Consider the following 19996-nt stretch of genomic DNA (forward strand, 5'->3'; position numbering starts at 1 on the left):
CCAACTCTGCCACTTCTTAGCTCCATCCCCTTGGGAAAATTACTTAGAGTCTGTGGGTCTTGACTTATGCACATATAAAATCAGGACAATACCACCAGACTCACAGAGATGTTGTGATATTAAATTAAATGATCTATGTCATATTACTTAGTGTTGTGCCTGGACCACAAGCATGGAATGGAATAGTTTGTTTTCCTTGTTTCTGTGGTTGTTATATAATGACATCTCTCCCTAAGTTACTCATTGAAAGACAATTCCTCTAGGGAAATGACATATCCTAGTTTCTTTAGAGTCAAGTCCTTATTCCTTCAAACCGTTTCTATATCATCTAATAAAACAAAATCAGAAAAAAAAGTCATCTTAAGCAGACCGCTTCTTAAATGCTGGTTTGTATAACACCTTTGAAAGACACCTTAGCCTAAGTTCCACAGCAACAGCTTCTAGACCTGTAAACATGCTTGTTTGTACATCTCGACTGGTAACAAATGTTTAACACACCAGCATATATGTACACTTACTTATATGTTATATACATCAACTATAGAAAGAAAAATATTCAGCAAACTAAGAATATTTGGAACAATGGTGCTTAATTTTTAAAAATGTACAACATCTTTAATTTTAATAAACTTTGAACCTCCATGTAATACAAACATATATCAGAGACACTCCCAATCTCAGTACAAAACATTGTAAATAATATAATCTGCTAATAAGCACATGAAAAGATGCTCAACACCATCATAAGTTATCAGGAAACTGCAAATCAAAACCACAAGGAGGTACCACTTCATACCCAAGAAGGATGTCTAGGTATAATGACATCAAGAGATGACAATAAATGTTGGTAAGAATGTGGAAAACTGGAAACTCTCATATTATTGTTAGCAAGAATGTAAAATGGTATAATCACTTGGAAAAATAGTTGGGCAATTCCTTGAAAAGTTAAAAACAGACTTATCATATGACCCAGAAATTCCATTCCTAGGTATGTATGTCAAAAGAATGGAAAGTCTACATAAAAACTCGTATACAAATGTGCATAGCAGCATTACGCTAGTGAAAAAGCAGAAACAACCAAATGTCCATCAACTGATGAATGGATAAACAAAATGTGCTACTGTCATGCAATGGACTACTATTCAGCCATAAAAAAGTGAACTTCTGATGAACCTTGAAAATATTAGGTTAGGGAAAAGAAGCCAGACACAAAAGAACACACAGTGCATAATTCCATTTACATGAAACGTCCACAGTTGGCAAATCCATTGAGACAGAAAGTGGTTGCCAGGGACTGTGGGAAGAGAGGAATTGAGAGTGACAGCTAATAGGTATAGGATTTCTTTGAGGGGTTCTATTTGTTTCCTATGGCTGTTTCCTGTGATAAATTGCCACAGAGTGGCTTGAAACAACACAAATTTACTGTTACAGTTCTGGAGGACAAAGTCAAAAGAGTCTTATGAGGCTAAAGTCAAGTTTGTTTCTGGAGGGTCTAGAGCAGAATCTGCTCCGTTGCCTTTCCTAGTTTCTGGAAGCTGCCTGCAGTTCTTGGCTCATGATGACTTCCTCACATCACATCCCCTTTTCTCCATCTGCTTCATTTGTCACATCACCTTCTTCCTCTTCTATAGTCAAGTCTCCCTGTCTCCTTCTTATAGGGACACGTGTGATTACATTAAAGGGACCACCCAGATAATCCAGGATAATCTCATCTCAAAATCCTTCGCTTAATCACATATGCAAAGTCTTCTTTATATATAGGGACTGTACAGGGACTACTCTATAATCCCTATATAATAGAGACTGTATATAGAAATAGGGACTATTTCTGGGTTCCAGAGATTAGGACCTGGATATCTTTGGGGCCATTATTCCGCCCACCACAAGAATGGTTTAAAACATTCCGGAATTTGATAGTGGTAGTCGAAGTACAACTTTGTGAATATACTAAAAAGCACTGAATTGTACATTTTAAAAGAGTGAACTTTACGATATGTGAATTACAAAAGAACCATTATTTTCTTTAAAAGACACAGTTGTCAGAATATAGCTATTACATGGTTCAAAAAAAGGGACAATTTGTAAGTTGCATTTAGGCATAACTTTAAGGAATAAAGAAATTCCATAAAGCCGAGGTTAATGGGGCTTCAGATACACCTTTCAACAATCCACACGTGGAATCAGCATGTCTAATAAAATGATGGAACTAAATATACATACCCTATAAATCCACTTAACTAACACGCATAAACTGCAGTGGATAGCCATATTCTACTGACGGATACCTGATGATGCAACCGGTCTTCATTATGACCCCCACTCTTCCTTCAGGATACCTGGCTACGATAGGTGACACATGATCTTCTGATGGAAGTGCAAAGAACAAAACCATCAATCCGTACATTAAATTTTATGAAGGCTTAATTTCTATTTTTAAGATAAATAAGAAATATTCTAATATTTTCTTCCCATACCTCATGGGTGGACTTACACACAGACCATCACTTTAGAGACTGCTGCTCTTGACAATGGTCCCAAACTTCACTGCACGTCAAAGTCATCAGGGAACTCATTAAAAAATAGAGAGCCTAGGCTTCATCTCTAGGGTTCTAATTCGGTAGCCCAAGCTATCCACAAATTTTGAATACCCTACTCTACATACTGGAAATCATTTCTGTTTATTTTTCTCCGAAGCCCATAACTTGGGTAGAGTTGCTGAGCCAAACAAGTAAAAAAGAAAATATACTCCAATTGAAGTTGAGTATAACATAAAGAAACAAGGCCAATAACATTCTCTTGTTTGACCTGTATTTCAGCCATTTCATATCAAAGTCATAGGACCCCATCAATTGTTTAAGCAAGTAAATTGCTCAAATGACTGCTTACATAAGTAGAGGCAATGCTCCATGACTCTGAAGCAAAAAAGAATGGTACTCCTGAGAATATCTCGCTCATTACTGCTGAATTAGAACCTAGGGCAATACGTTCCACCATGCTACTGTGAGAAGAATTAAGTCCATCTTTTAATAAAGGGGAAAAACCAGACAACAAGGCCTATATGGTATGAAGGCATCTAAAGCATAAAAGGTAAGTAATGTATACCCAAAACATGAAAAAGGCTTTAGAATGACATCCAACTAATAGTGCAATCCACAGACTCTGACAAATCCTTTTCTGTCAACTATGAAAAGTCTCTCAAACTTGAAACAACCTTAAAACAAAATGCATAATCTTCTTTAAATACTACTGCTGGATTTGTATGCGTGTTAGAGAGGCATTCTGAGTACCTATGCAAAGGCTTACCAAATTCTTGCTGTCTTAATTCCAAATGATTCCTAAGCGAGTTATTTGGCCTTTTACAAACAAGTGATTTTAGTCATCTAATCAAGGGAAGTCTAATTTGGAAACATTAGTGTTTCCAGAAATGAGTCTCTTAGTGATATTTTATCCGAGGCAAGAAGAAGCTGAGATACTTCTGGTCTTATCAACACATTTATATAACACGGAAATGAGCTTAAATACCACAGATAACTCCAATTTTGATTTTAAAAAATTTAGATCAGTTAAGGATATATGGTGAATAAAATATTTTAAAAACAGACCTATGAATTTCTTGGAAAGTATCGAAATAATGTGTTCAATCAGATCTCAAAATCCATAAAGCCCTTCAAACTATTAATGCCATTTAATCACTACTCTCCTTCAACGATTCTCTCTCTACACCCTACGTCCCCATTTACCCCCCAAAGAAAATCCCACCCCTTGTATAAGTTTAAACCAATATATTTTATTGACTGGAATTGCAGAATGGCACACAATTAGCCTCATTTGAGTCATGTCATTATTTCCAGCTCACTGGCATTTATTCAGATGAGCACAATTTGCAACCTCTGAGCCCAGCTCTTCTGATGTTAACTGGCATCATTAAAACCCTCCCAGTGTCCAACTCGTTTGATCTTTTAAAGAATGTCCTGGGTCTGTGACTCAGAGCCGGAAACTCCTGGCTGGAAACCCTGAACGGCGTTCACGTTCGGTCACAGACTACTCACATCAGTTAACAGTCCTCACAGACCATGATTCCAACTCAAGGGAGAAAACTTTTCATGTAAAAATTCTTTAAACACAAAATGAACAGACAATTGGATTAAAATAATGTACAGGGGGCGGGAGCAGCTCCTAAATGTTAAAACTTCAAAAGTTGAGATTGTAAAATGTTCAGAGTAAAGTATCTTAAAAGAGCATAGCAGATCTGGACATTGGAAAGGACAGATAGAGGAACGAGAATATAAAGGCAAAAGCAATAAATGGTGAAATTTCAAAAGCTCCAATTAAAAATTTTCTATGATAAGTTTTGATATAGTGCTCAACTCATATGCTCTCCAAATGCTTTCTTTAAAAAAATTAAAAACAACTAGTTAAACAATAAGTGGGAAGCTTAATTCTTTTCTATTTAAAGAAAAATAAAATCACAATATTTTTATTTTCCCACACATTTCACACACGGCATATGTGTGAATAGTATTCCATTATACGAACATACCATAGTCAGTTAAAATTTCATTTCAAAAATGAAAAAGCATATTTAAAAATCTACTTACAGAATGACAAAGTAAATGTTATAATATCCACAAATGTTTAATAAAAGGCAAGTTCCTGCTGTCCTTTTAAGTTAAAAATAAGGCCAAACTACAACTTTCAACTGCAAAGAGTCATTGTGTAGTATATAAAAAGCTCAGCATGGAAATAGTTTCAACAAATGTACAAAAAGCGTTTTTCATGCCCAGGAAGAACGGAGGGCATCAAAAAACATGTCCCAACTACAAATAACATAGCGCTCAGTTCAAAAAGACCAGCAAATTCCTTCTCTAATGCATAGCAAATTAAACTTCACTTCCCTGCAAGGTTGTACAGGCAATCCACCTTTAAATATCCCCACAAACAAAACACAAGAACAACAAAAGAGATTCCAGAGTGTAATAAATACTGAATCCACAGTAGGCGACAGAATCCTTACTGTACACAGCTGAGAAAACCTGCCACGGGACAATGGATCACATTTCCATATTAAATTATATTTATCACGCTGAAAAATGCTTAAACAAAATACAGGATTTCTATTGGCCATCTTCATACCACACTCATTCCCTAAAACCTTCCAAACCTGCTGAGTCCTATTGAAAATCATTCCCACCCCATGGTGCTCTAAGGGAGCTGCTAGACAAAGGGCTGGGATGATGGGAGAGGGCAGGGACAACTACCTTCCCCTGCGATTTCAGAAAATAAATCAATGAAAGAGGATAGAATAGCCAAAACATAACCTTGGCATAGGGTGTTTCCGGGAAAATCACGGCTGTGACAAATGGCCTGAAGTGAACTCTTCCAGCGGTCAAGAATCCCCAGGAAAGGCCCCTCCTCTCCTTATCTATTGCTCAATTGTACAATACTCTGCTTTGAAAATATAACACCCTCTTAGAGCTGGGCAAGATGAAAGGGCTTTTCTTCATGATCCTGTAACGCCTATTAATTTTTGCTACAACAGACTCACAGCTGATTAAGGAAACAAGGGCTAACACTGCCTCCCATTCTCATCTCAAGACTTAAGAGAGAAAATGTTAAAAGTGAATGAGCCCTCTTTTCACTATAATATGTTGATTTTCATTTATGCGCACCCCATAAGCTTTTTCTCCTCCAACCTTGGGCAATTTGTTTAGACTGGAAGTTCTTTTCCTGGTTGAAACATAAGTAGCAATGTTACTAGATTTCTATGCAGTTACAGAAGTATCTTTCTGAATTATTGTGACTCATTCACTGCCACTCAGAACACAGGTTTAAAATCAATGACTGAAACAGCAAAACTTAAACTGTCCCCGAAGTACACTCACACTTTTATCACAATTGGTAAAGAAACATGATAGGGTGCAAAAAGAACAGAATTAAAATTAAACCAAAGAACATTAAGATCCCCACGTTATACTTGTTTTTACGTCAATTTGGATGTCAGACTTCCTACATTCATCAGAAAATATCAAGATTATTGTCAAGTTTAACATAGGATAGAATGGATGCCAAACATAGTAACTAGCTTGAAAAAAATGTAGCTTCTATAGTTTTGGTTTTTTAAAGTACAAATAAACATACTGAAAAAAATATAGATCTTAATTACACAGTTTGGTGAATTCTAACAAATTATACACACTGCTGTAAACACCACTCTAATCAAGATATAGACCACAGAAATACAATGTCAGCCGCATTATCAATTTTCAATTTTCTAGTAACCACATTTTAAAAAAACTAAAAAGAGACGGATGAAATTTGAATGTTTTATTTAACTCAGTATATCCAAAATATTATCATTTATATATATATATATATATATATATATATATATATATATATATATAATTGATTTTTAAAATATTATCAATAGCATATTTTACTTTTTTTATAGGACTAAGGCTGAGATCTGCTGTATATTTTACACTTACAGCACATCACGATTTAAACTAGCCATAGTTCAAGGGCTTACTAGCCACAGGAGGCTAACAGTTCCCACACGGGATAGCGCAGATAGAGTTCAGAAAATTTCCTCCTGTCTCTTTCTGGTCTATCCTTCTCCTCCTCACCCCAAGTCAACCACTATTCTCATTTCTATCCTAATCAATTATTTTTGCCTATTCTTGAATTTCATAAAAGTAAAATGTACAGATTTTTTTGTGACGGGCTCCTTTCACTAAGCATGTTTTTGAGATTTATCCACATTGTCGCAAGTACCGTGGTCCATTCCTCTTCATGACCGAATGGCTTTCCACTGTATGAATACACCACAATTTGCTTACCCACTGACCAGCTGATGGCCACTTCGGTTGTTTCCAAATATGCTACAATTAATAAAGCTGAAAGCAATATTCTTGTACAAGTCCTTTTGTGGACATGTTTTCCTTTACTCAGGTAAATATCTAGAAATTGAAATGTTGCATCATAAGATAGGTTTATATTCATCTTCATGAGAAACTGCCAAATACTTTTCCACAGTGGTTTTATCATTTTACATTCCCAACAATAATGTATGAGATATCCAATTACATCACATCTCCTCCAATATTTGGTCTTGTTAGTCTCTTTAATTTTAGTGATTCTAGTGGTGTATACATTTTCCAATGACAAACAATACTGACACTTTTTTCATGTGTTTACTAGCTAATCATATAACATCTTTTTTGAAAAATGGTTGGGCAAAGTGAAGGGAATGTTGTTATGAAGACAAATTGAGGTTGCTTATATGAAATTACTTGTAACTTTAAAATAAAGGACACGTTGAAGGACTACCTGGGCTAGGCAGATAATGTAAATCCAGAAGCCAAGGGGACTGCAGCAATTAGAGTACACGCTCATCTACAGGAAGCCACTAACACTAAGTGTTCACTGGCTTTTTCCATGTGGAACAGCAGGCCAGGGACTGCAAGAGAGTAGATATTAGGTTGGTGCAAAAGTAATTGCGGTTTAAAAGGTTAAAAATAATTGCAAAAACTGCAATTACTTTTGCACCAACCTAATACGTATTTTTCTGTTTTTAATTACTGCTAGCAATTTATTTAAAATATTAATCCTATGATACTCAAACAAAATAGGCCATACATTTTCAAACTCTGATTTATATAAGTGTTAGTGGTTTTTACAAGGATAAACATCCTTAGGGTGGTAAATATTAAACCATTCAGGATTGCTGCTAGTGACTGGTCAAAGCTGACACCTAGTAAGACAAAGGATGGCAATCTACCAAAGGCAGATGACAAAATCATTTGGGCTGGCAAGGCAACAGTATTTCAGATAGAGTTAGCCACAAACAATTGGCCAGGGAAGCTCCCCTTTCCTCTTTCCTAGCAACCCTCCTATATGACAGAATATATGCTATCGCATTCTTATTCTTAAATGATCATCCTTATCATGTACAATTTAGTTTTGAATAAGAACGAAGGTAACAACTAATAATACTTTGTGGCAATGTCTACCTCGTAGTATCTGCATTACTTGGGGAGAGCAGGAGATGTTATGTTGGTGGGATATAACACAGAACAGCTGCTTTGGAAAACAGTCTGGTAGGTCTTCAAATGGCTAAACATCAAGTGATATGACCCAGCAATTCCTCTCTTCGATACATACCCTAGGAAAATGAAACCCATGTCCACATAAGAACTTGTACATGAATGTTCACAGCAGCATTACTCATAACAGCCCAGAAGTGGAAACCCAAATGTCAATCAACTGGTGAATGGATAAATAAAATGTGGTATAGCTACACAATGTAATTATTACTCAGCCATAAAAAGGAATGAAATACTGACACGTGCTACAACATAGATGAACTTTGAAAACATTATGCTAAGTGGAAGAAGCCAGACACAAAAGGCCACATATTGTATGACTCCATTTATATGAAATGTTCAGAAAGGCAAATCTATTCAGACATAAAATAGATTATTGGTTCCCTAGGGCTGGAGGGCATGAAGGGTGTGGGATTTCTTTTGGGGTTAATGAAACTGTTCTAAAGTTGATTGTGGTGATGGCTGCACAACTCTGTGAATATTCTAAAAGCCATTGAATTGTACACTGTAAATGGGTGAGTTGTACAGTATGTGAATTATACCTCAAGACAGCTGTTTATATGAACAGGAAAGAAAAACTGTAGGTATTGGTGAGCCGCAGAGCCTATCTCTTCTGGTCCCAGATATTCTTTCCCTCTGCTATTTGAAGTTCAGAGAACTTTGATGTCTTATATCTCTCCTCTGTACTGTTTCTGAATTTCAAATACATTTAGTGTACTTAACACAATGTTCTCCCCTACTAGACTCTGAACTCCAAGAAGGCCAAAAATGTCTCAGAAATCTTTATATCCAGAGAGTCTTATAAAGCCTGGCTTATATTTTCAATATTTTTATTTTAAGGTTAACGCTTTTTGTGTTCTGCCTGGGGAATCCTTGCCTAATGTTTGCTGTTGCAGGGGACACGGGGTTTGAGGCGGAAGCTGCACCACCTGCTTTTCCTTGCTCTCCTCATCACCTCTACTCATCTGAGGATGAATAAATGACAACTTGGCAGAACACTTCTGAAAGGCAGCCAACCCTTCTACTTGAACATCATCTGGAACAGCAAGAGACTTCATGAGATTATGAGAGAAATAGGATCCCTTTTACGCCTACAACCCATAAAGCAAAAGAATGACGACCAAAAAAACAAAACAAAACAAAACATTTAAAGAGTGTAAAATAAAAGCGAAAAAAGAAAAACAGCTGAAGAATGGATTTAAATGGTCTCTAGTTAACAAGATGAATTTTAATAGCACTCATAATAGCAATACACAAATTTAAAAATAAAACTAATAAACATATATTTAACTTTTTACAACTTCTACTTAAAAGTCTATACTAGATTAAAGCACCACCCACCCTCTTTTATTAATAATCTCCAATGCCCAAAAGCTAAACCTACATGGGGCAAATTTACTGTGAGAAAAGAACATTTAGATTAGACCTTTCTTTTCCTTAATGATAGTTTGTAATCTTTGGACACAAAGAATTCTGGGCTCCTGGTAACAAGCAGAATGATCATAACAAGAAGAAATGCTGCCCTAGACTCAATGTAGTGGTGACACAATTGAACTGTTCTTGCTAGTAACAAATAATGCTGCTAGAAACTTCAGTACAAATTACTACATTCCACCTCTCTCTCATGCTCAGGTAAACATGGAAAGTTATAAAAAAATCTGTTTAATAAGATCATATTATTAAAACTCTGAAAAAATATTTAGCTCAAGAATATAATCCAAAAGAAAGGAAAAACTTTACATATGTAATTACTTCTTAAACAATTGTAAGTAGAGAAAAATTGGAAGCAACTTAAAAATCCAATCAAAAATGGATTATTTGATTACTTATGATACTGTACACTCAATGGAAAGTAATTAAGCCATTAAAATGTGTAGCAACATCAAAAGTCTTTCTAGCAAAAACTATAAAATATATACATGTAAAGAAAATGAGGATATGGAAAAATTAAAATGGTTTTGTGAAAGGTTGATGAGAAATACTATTTTTCTCATTATCCAAAGTAAAGGCGATGCTATAAAAACCAAATGTCCTTGAAAGGGGGATAAAAACATTTTAAAGCATCTTTAAAATATAAAATCTAATATATAATCCATAAAAGCACTAAAAATTAATCTATTTTAGCTCACAACATCTTTCTCATTAGGATCCTTACGCAAAGCCTAAATAACGTAAAAACTTATGCATTAACCAATCTCAAAAGAAAAGGAGAAAGTGAAGTGTGGGAAGAGTTCAAATATGCTCACATAAAGATTTCTCCAATATTGTGACATGTCAAGGTCAACTAAATACAAACATGACGAGCAAACATACATAGAGATAGTATGTGAATTACTTCTCAGTAAAGCTGTATTTTAAAAAAAGGAGTAGTGATTAAGAAATAGACTTTGAATTCAGACAGACCTGAGTTTGTATTCTGACTCTACCATATCTTAGCTGGATGACTTTGGGCAACTATTTAATCTCTGTCAGCCTTCCAGGAAAAAAAAAAGTACTTATCACAGAGAGGGCTTTTTCAGTATGAGTAAATGAGATTATAAATATAATAATTGTAGTGTACAGTGCTTACTATATAGAAAGCACTTGTAAATCAATAGATGCTTACCACCACTATTAAAACATCTCTAATAGTTTTCCAGCTGAAAGCATTCTGCCGATTTCATATGAAAACAAAGAAAATGTTACATGTGGACAAATAGAAAAGTAGAACACATTTGTCTTTATATGATATTTTATATGGTTTGATAAGCTCTCTTTGTAGTAAAAAGCCCATTTTAAAAAAACACACACAGAAAAAAACACCTCATGATTTCCTTTACTTAGAAGCATGAGGACAAAATTGTTTTACTAATCATTCCTATAGGAATGAAATGTAACTTGACTGACCAGGAAAGTTAAAAGCAATGAAGAGAATATTTAAAGCATCTGAATTTCTCCAAAAAGATATATAAGTGGCCAATAAACACAGGAAAAGATGCACAATATCATGTATTATCAGAGTAATGGAAATCAAAGCCATGGGAGATACTCTTCACATTCACTAGGATGGCACAGTTTACAAAAAAGCAGGTAACAGCAAGTGTTGCTGAGGATGAGGAGAAATTAGAGCCTGCGTACACTGCTGGTAGGAATGTAAAATGGCTCCGCCACTTTGGAAAAGAATTGTGGCAGTTCCTTAAATGGTTAAACATGGAATAACCATATGATCCAGCAACTCCATTCCTAGGTTACACCCTTCAAAAATGAAAACGTATGTCCATGCAAAACCCTGTACCTAAATGTTCATAGCAGCATTATTCATAATAGCCAAAAAGTAGAAAAAAACGCAAATGTCCATCAATTGATGAATGGTAAATAAATTGTAGGACAACCATACGAAATATTATTCAACCATAAAAAGAAATGAAGTATTGGTACATGCTACATTGATGAACCTTGAAAACATGTTAAGTGAAAGAAGCCAGTCACAAAAGACAATATATTGTATGATTCCATTTACATGAAATGTACAGAATGGCAAATTCAGAGAGACAGAAAGTGGTTGCCTAGGGCTAGAGGGGATGTGTGTGGGGGGGCAGGGGGGTTTAAGGGGATGACAGCTAAAGGGCACAGTAATTTTGGGGGGGAGATGGTAAAAATGTTCTAAAATTGATTGTGGTGATGGCTGCATAACTCTGTAAGTATACTAAACACTATTAAATTGTAAACCTTAAATGGATGATATGATTGCCTGTGAATATCTCAGTAAAAGTTTTTTGAAGCAGAGAACATTGCTTCTCAGAGCCATAACTTTGTATTAAGTCAAAAGGAAGTAAGAAAATGAAGGTGAATGGGGCAAAGATGATGAGATGAGAAAGCTGAATGGCAAAAATAAGGAAAAGAGAACACAAGAATATTAATTTTCCTTTGAAAATGACAAATCCCCAGCTTGAAGATGAAGAAAACTACTTCTTTCAATACCTATATTTTTCAAAGAAAGGAAGCCTCGGAATAACATATGAGCATAAGATTTGAAGAGGGGCTTGGGTCTACTTTCCTTCTCTTTCATTTATTAGCCATGTGACCTTGGGAAAGTGACTTAAATTGCCAGAGCCTCTGTTTCTTTGGTTTAAAATGAATCCCCATATCACAAAATGTACAAATTCATACTGGAAACCCAAGAACAATTAACTATAACTTTTTAAAAGTAGTTCAGCCTGAAAAGAAATTTGGAAAGGCCCAAATCAATATATCAATACCCTGTTTCCCAGAAAATAAGACCTAGCCACACAATCAGCTCTAATGCATCTTTTAGAGCAAAAATTAATAAAAGACCCAGCCTTATTTTACTGTAAATGTAAGACTGGGTATAATATAATATAATATAATGTAATATAATATAATATACCAGGCCTTATATTAATTTTGCTCCAAAAGATGCATTAGAGCTGACTGTCCAGCTAGGTCTTATTTTCAGGGAAACACGGTAGGTAGTATTAAGGAAAAAATAAGTTTCTCTTTTCCAGTTCCAAAATGCCAAACTGCATTCTTGTCCTTATGGTCAACCAAGATTCCTAGAACTTTCTCTCTCCACTTTCTGTTCAGTAAAGCAGCACCAAAGAAAACCATATTGGAAATATAATTTTCACCTTGACAGAGCTGGCATTTAGATGGAATCCATCCTTTCAGTCTCTCGCTGGAGACCATGATAAATGATTAAGCAGCAGTAATTGCAGGCTTAATCTGACCCTACCAAGGACAAATGAATTTTGTGATTGTGATTTTCAAAACGGAAGAATCCATTGTCAACCTTAAGAAAAAGAGCTCTACTTACTTTACAAAAGCAAAACGCAATAAAATCCAATTTGGTATGGTTTTCCAACTGAAGTATTTTCTTAAGATAGGATTATTCAATTTATTCTCTTATCCTTGATTTTTAAGTTTTATTGTCCTAGGCTGTCTTTCTATATTCTTACTATTTGACAGTCAGGGATCTAAAGAGTAATGGATAGACAAACCACTAACAAATGCTGCTGTGAAATAGATTTATAACTATGCTGAATATTTTCATTCTTAAACTCTTGGTAGCCATCAATGCTTTACACATGATATCAATTAGAAGACAGAATAAACAGCCTCACAGGATGCATGCTGGCTTCTGTGGATAGCATGCTGACAAAAAAACAACAACAAAAGATTGGCCCAAAATTAGCAAATGTGACCTGGTAAGGGCCACGGAATTGAGTATATTTTACAACTTTAACACACATCATAGGACATGACGGCAGCAGTTTCACAACTAATAAACACACACAAAAGAAGCTTGGAAAGGCTTAAAACAAAGATATATTATTACCATCTAGGTTCATCAAGGTGGAATAGATTATTTCTGCTTATTTAGATGAACATAAGCTATTCATTACTAGACATAAAAATATTTTTATTGACAAAATTAACAGTGATACAGTCAGTTTCAACAAATTCCACAACTCAGAACATTTGTAATATCTACAAGGAAAACATGATAAATCACACTTATTCACTTCTAGTAAGCATCAATAAAATAGGGGCTTCATCCTCTAGACAAGAAAGAGAGATGAAAAACAGGGGATAAGGAAATAAATATTCTTTATAATAAAAGGAAGTTAACTGATTACTGGTATTGCTTTATGATTTATTAATGCCCATCTTATTACAAAAAAGATTTAAAGGGGCTAGCATCTATTTGTTAGACAGCATATTGGATTCTTATTTCATTTGCAACATTTCAGTTGAAGTTTCTTAAAAGTGAATTGTGATAAGAATATTATATTGAATTTGGATTTTATATCATTAAAGAGTGAAGGGATGGAGAGAGAGAAATAATGAGAAAAAGAAATGCCTTTAACCAAGCACAGGAAAGGATTGTTGAAGTATCAAAATAAGAAATAGGCTCTATTAAATAAAATACCTAGACATGATACCTCAATTCTTCTAGAAGACAATGGAATGTGAGAAGCAAGAAACTATAGGCTCAATGTTAGTATCCCCCACAAAAATTCATGTTGAAATCCTAATCCCCAAGGTAATGGTACTGGGAGATGGAATCCTTGAAAGGTGATTAGGTTATGATGGGAGAGCTTTCTTGATTGGGATTAGCGCCTTTATAAAGAGACTTTAGAGAGCTATCTTTCCCCTTCTGCTATGTGAGGTTACAGTAAAAAGACAACGGTCTATGAGAAAGATGGCTGTCCATGAACCAGGAAGTAGGCCCCTACCAGACACTGAACATGCCAGCGCCTTGATCTTGGACTTCCCAGCCTCAAAAACTATGAGAAATAAATGTCTTTGCTCATAAGCCACCCAGTTCACATTATTTTTGTTATAGCAGCCCAAATGGATTCAGACAGTAATGTAGTATAATAGTGGCTTAAAATCAACATTAAGGGTAGTGGTTTGGATTGGGGAATGGATTTGGGGCTAAATATTCAACAATCCAAAACGGTCTCCTTTAAGTATAGAAAGAATACCAGGAAACTCCACAGTGAACGGATAGGATACTATTTGGAAAAAGAAATTAAGTCACTATCCTATATTATGTGAATTTTAAGGGAAAGATTGAAAAAAAAAAAAAGACTAGTCTATGAGAAAGACTACATAGTCTATGAGGAAGTTAAAACTTGCTGTCTGTGTACCACCTTTACAGGAACAAGTTCAACATTTAAAGAGCACCTATGTGGGCAGACATTACACTAAGCCTTTTTTATGTGTAATCTCATTTTATCGTCATTTGAAGAAAATAGAAACTATGAGAGGTTAAGAGTTAGTCAGTCAAAGGGCACACAAGTAATAAATGGTCAGTATCAGGTACAGTCTCATGACAGCCTAGAAAAAAGGTGCTCTCTACCACATCAGGCAACATTTTTCATATCTCCAGTACTAACTACAATGAATGATATCTTAGAGAAATGGAATGAGAAAAATCAGTGCCACACTCTGAGAATTTCTTATGAGTTAATAAGCATCAATAGACAATAGAGCCTTATGGTAACAGCAGAGGGTGGGTGGAGAACACATTAAGACAAAATTACTATTTTTTTAGGGGGAAAAGTTAATTTCAGAAACAAGTTGATTTCTTCTTGGAAAAAAATAATAAAAAAGAAATACTCAAAAATAGTAACAGTGGTCACCTTTTAGAGGTGAAAATATCAAATTCTTCTCTCACAGCTTCTGTTAAAAACTCCTTTAAAAACAAGGTTTAGAATTCTGAAAATAATGTAATTATTAAAGTGACACTTCCCAATTCCAGATGATTGATTGGAGCAATAAAATACAAAAGTGCTAGTATTCCTGTGCTGTAACAGTCCTTTGCCCTGAAACCTTAACAACCTTGCCAACTGAGTACTGAAAGCACTGTCCTTAGCACATATCAGTTCCTGAACAGTGATGCTGTTTACTGCCTGCTAAAATCAGTGATCACCGTAAAGAACATTAGTGTATGCTCATACCAAGATCCCGAGTAAATACCTAACTTCCCACTGAGGTCTATTTGCCTCACTTGTAAAATGGTGTTATAATCTTTATATTGCAATGTTTTTAAAGAACATAATAGATGAAAAGTGCTTCGCACAAGAAGATAAGCACATAAACATTTAATACAGTCATAGCTTGTTTTTTTATATTACATCAAATTCATCATCATCATATCAATCGTAATTACCATAGCTAAATGAATTCTACTTAGACATATTCTCTAAAAATCTACAATTATATTGGTATGTTCACTGTCAAAAACTTTGGTCAGGTCAATGAATGATCTTTATGTAATTACCACATTTCTCCACATCAGTAAAGATTTGTTATGGTGTAATTTTGAGAGTGTCTAAAGTTCAGAAAATGATTTGAGGCACAGTTCTAACATTGATCCATCCAATCCGATTCCTAGGAGAAAAAGGATCCTTTGCCAGTCTTCAAGCCAATAATAAATTTTGCTGACTATAAAACTGCCACTAACCCATCCGTGCCAATTTCCTCACCTCATTTGCTTATAAGGCTCTCTAATCATAAAACTGAGAAGCACATGTATTCAAGAGTTCTCCTATAAGCATAACTTTCCCTTCTATATTATAAACAAATAAGCAACATAATAAATAAGTCTCTAGACAATGTCTATATAACCAGATGTTTCAAGATTTCCCTCTACAAAAAATGTGCAAAACAGAAGGTCTTACTTCACCCTTTCAAACAAAATTCTCTGGGAATGAATTTTCAATCTTTCAATTATTTGTCTGTAATCTTACATTCTTATAACAAATATGCCTTATAAATTATTTTCTTCAAAATTATACAGAACAATTCAAAAACACCTACCTCGGCTTGGCAGAGTGCATGAAGACCTTGTAACACCAAAGCTGCTGGAGTGGCTTGATCAGGCTTGGTGCATTCATTCAACACCTGGGAAATAGCTGCCAACATATCTGCACCATGCTGATAGGGCCTACAGGAAATGACAATTTAGAAACAAGGTTACAGCCAAAGAGCTGTATTTCCTCTCCTAGGTCTTTGGCCTGAACAAAAAGCATGAATGCCTTTCTTTACCCTGGTGCCTGCTAAATGTTGACCCTCAAACAATAATGCCATGTGTTTTTCTCGAAATATGCATTATTATCATTTCGGCTATCATTGAAGGCTCAGTTTTGATTACAGAAATATTATCCAAAAGAAAAGATGCCTGTTAAATTTTATTCTCCCTAAACCGTAAATTGTCTGAATTGACTAAATCTGAAGTCTATAGTAATGGTGGAAAGAACAGATTGACCTTATTGAGATTATCAGTAAAGCAGAACTACTCCTACCTGGAGATTGCTCTGGTATCAAACACTGACTACAAAAGCAGGGACTGGAGATTAGAAGATGATTTGTTATAGTAGTGGTAATAGGTAGGTGGCTATACCTATTACAATAGTGATGATGGTGATAATAAGGATAAAAATAAATAATAATAATAATAATATGATTTATAACTAACTGAGCACCTATTGTGCACCAGGCACTGTCCTGGATTCACTCACTCCTCCTCCCCCACTTCCTCTCTTCCATTCCACACGTACTGTGCTATCCTCAGCATTCTTTTAACTTCATAAAGAAATGCTCAGGTCATCCTCTGTATTTCTTGTAACCCTTCAGTGACATAATCCTGTTTTCTAATTAACAAAATATCAATTGATAAAATTGCCTGACTGGATTTTATTGTTTCACTGTTCGGCCAACGCAAAACATTTTCCAAAAGTGGAAAAATGTGACAACTTGAGATGGTAACTAAAAGGAACACTGAATAAGTTCTCAACAGACTCTCATCTGGTATGATAGTATTTAACCTCTCCTGAGCCGCAGGTACAAGTATGTAAAATTAAAATGTCAGCTAATAACCTTTTATCTCAAAATTTTTTTCTATGCCAATACCTCAAGAGCATCCAAACTCTCAGGTCTTGGGTTACATGTGTGTAACTTTTAGTCTGAGGTCATTTGTGTGTTGCCAAAAGGTTGAAGCTTAGAAAAGAGGCAGAACCACTAAGGTTCTGATCTGAGATTTTACTTGAAACATAAATCATCCACGTTATCAGCACCTGGGCCAACCCATTCATTGCACAACTTCAGGAAGTACCACTTACAGTAATAGTAGTATTGTTATCGACAAAAGTTAGAATGAGGCTCCCAGGAATGTTACAGTGCAGCAGCTACACACATGAAACTGCAGGATTACAACACATTTCAAATGTATCAAATCTATTTCCTCCATAAATATTTTTACCTTACCCTACTCAAGAAAAGAAAAAACAGATCTGGCAAAGGAGAGCTCTGCTTAGTGTCACTGCAGTCTTGCCACCTCCTACCTATTTAGTAATCCATACTCCAGACAGCAGAATCGTCTCCCTAATATATCTTTATGTCTTCCTAAACCATAGAAAATAAATGGTTTTTTAAGAAAATTTCCTTCCTTGTAACTATTCCTAATAATTAATTCCATGTAATGAGTCACAATTAAGCCCTTCTCTATTAAAACTCCTTATAAAAATCAGGCATAACATAGGGAGAATATAAGAGCAGTGTGAACAGTCTATTGCTTAGGTTTTAGGAACTTATATACAGAAACATAGAATAGATAACATCATGTTTTCTTACAATACTAAATTGCTAGCCAGAAAATGATATAAATATTCTATAAAGCTAGATATAAGACTGGACCTGAAATGAAAAGACATACTTGCTTCTCAAACTTATTGCCCAATACTACTAAGTGTTATAATCAGAAAACTTCAATTGAAAATTAATTTATTCTTATTCAAATATTCTCTGCCTATCTGTCTTAGCTTCCTCCTTGCAATAAAACAACTAAATGCAAAATAAATATCACGATATCTATTCCCAAAGCACATCTTACCTTCGCTTACATATGTCCCTGATGGCTGCTCCTTTAGCGATCAGATTCTCCCACTGTACTTCCTTATCCATAGGCAGAGAGGGCGCACTGGACATGGCCATGAAACGCTGCAGTTCAGGATAGATACGATCCTAAGGAGGCAATTCCACAAAAAAGGTCATTTCCCAGCTGGAGTTGAATCATCATTATCTCCTTTTCTGCAGCACTTTCACCTCCAAATCTCACATTTGCATTGCAAATCATAATGTATTTCTTCTAATTAGTGGAGAAGAATGATGTTGTGATTGCTGGGGATTTTCTTACAGACCCATGTACTGTTCATTTCATAAAACAAGAGAAAAGTGGCTACATCTCATCCTAATTACAAAGGCTCTAATCACTTAGAACCATATTTCTATTACTTTTTCCACGCAAATGGAAAAATAAATTTCAGAATTAAAGAAATAAGATTATTTTCTATTCTCAATTTCTCTATGAGAGTCAATCACAACTGATGCATCACAGATCAAAAGCATCACGCTGAATCAAAACTTCTCAATGCAATCACGATGCCACTCACTAATTCTACTATATCAAAGCACTGTCACACATAATGACAAAATGAGTTTTTTTTCACTGAAAGAAATATGTTTAATATGCACATAAGAGTCTATCTGAGCTTACCTGCTTTTCCCATAAAGATGTCAACAAGCGCAAAGAGACAGCTCTTAGTTGTGGAGTAGTTCCAAGAAGTTGGATTACTCGTAGAATTTGTCCTATACACACCTAGAGCATGGTGAAGAAATTTAGGTTTCATAAATGTAAATGTAGATAATCCCAAGGCTACAAAAGGATTTCAAAATCCTTTATTGTAAAATAAAGACCTAAATGGAAGATTACAGTATTACCCATCTTCTCAGAGTTTGGAGATAGCTTTGGGAGGGGTGAACTAGCAATCTTGGGAAAGTAAAGACCTTATTTCAGATAACACTCAATGGGAAAACTTGGCTATGGTATTAAATGATTTAAAAGAATTACTCCTAAAATATTGTAATAAATACGTTTGGCCCAACAAGGGAACATAATTAAGGTCTCAAAATTTCATATAATACCAAGCAAAATTCAATGTCTGATTCATGCCTTGCTTTCTTTTTGTCCCTAAGTAAATTGGTTAATATACGAACCTTGTGAACACAAAGCGTTGGTAAAGTATATAAGATATCATTGTATAATACAGGTTTCAGTGGTTTTCTCAACTTGAACATTAGAACTGGAATTAAATTTGGTACCTAAAATGAATTTAAAAAACACATTAATTATGCCTTCTAAAGGAAATCAATCTAAAAGCAATCATTTCATTTTTCTTCAAAGGAGTAATATAAATAGCATATATGAATTAAAAGACTAAAGAAATGTCAGTTAACAATTTCTTCTTAATGGTAATTTGATAGTACCACTAATATTCTATCTCTTTTATAATTAGCTGCCAAACACCAATCAAAAAATGTTTTTC

At 35.0% G+C, this 19996-nt stretch overlaps 1 protein-coding gene across 2 annotated transcripts in view; it reads right to left on the minus strand.

The window, feature by feature from the left end:
* FOCAD (focadhesin) overlaps window positions 1–19996 on the minus strand; it is a 275278-nt gene that overhangs the window by 125529 nt on the left and 129753 nt on the right. For both annotated transcript variants that reach the window (XR_012495704.1, XM_019750360.2), the window contains 4 exons: window positions 19668–19772; window positions 19168–19269; window positions 18505–18635; window positions 16434–16560 (listed from right to left, as the gene is read on the minus strand). Coding sequence is in view for 1 of the 2 variants with exons in the window: in XM_019750360.2 (XP_019605919.2) it covers window positions 16434–16560; window positions 18505–18635; window positions 19168–19269; window positions 19668–19772 (465 nt within the window). In the remaining variant the exon portion in view is untranslated. The remainder of the gene's footprint in view (window positions 1–16433; window positions 16561–18504; window positions 18636–19167; window positions 19270–19667; window positions 19773–19996) is intronic.

The sequence above is a fragment of the Rhinolophus sinicus genome, linkage group LG04, assembly GCF_036562045.2.
Source record: "Rhinolophus sinicus isolate RSC01 linkage group LG04, ASM3656204v1, whole genome shotgun sequence".
Classification (NCBI taxonomy): domain Eukaryota; kingdom Metazoa; phylum Chordata; class Mammalia; order Chiroptera; family Rhinolophidae; genus Rhinolophus; species Rhinolophus sinicus.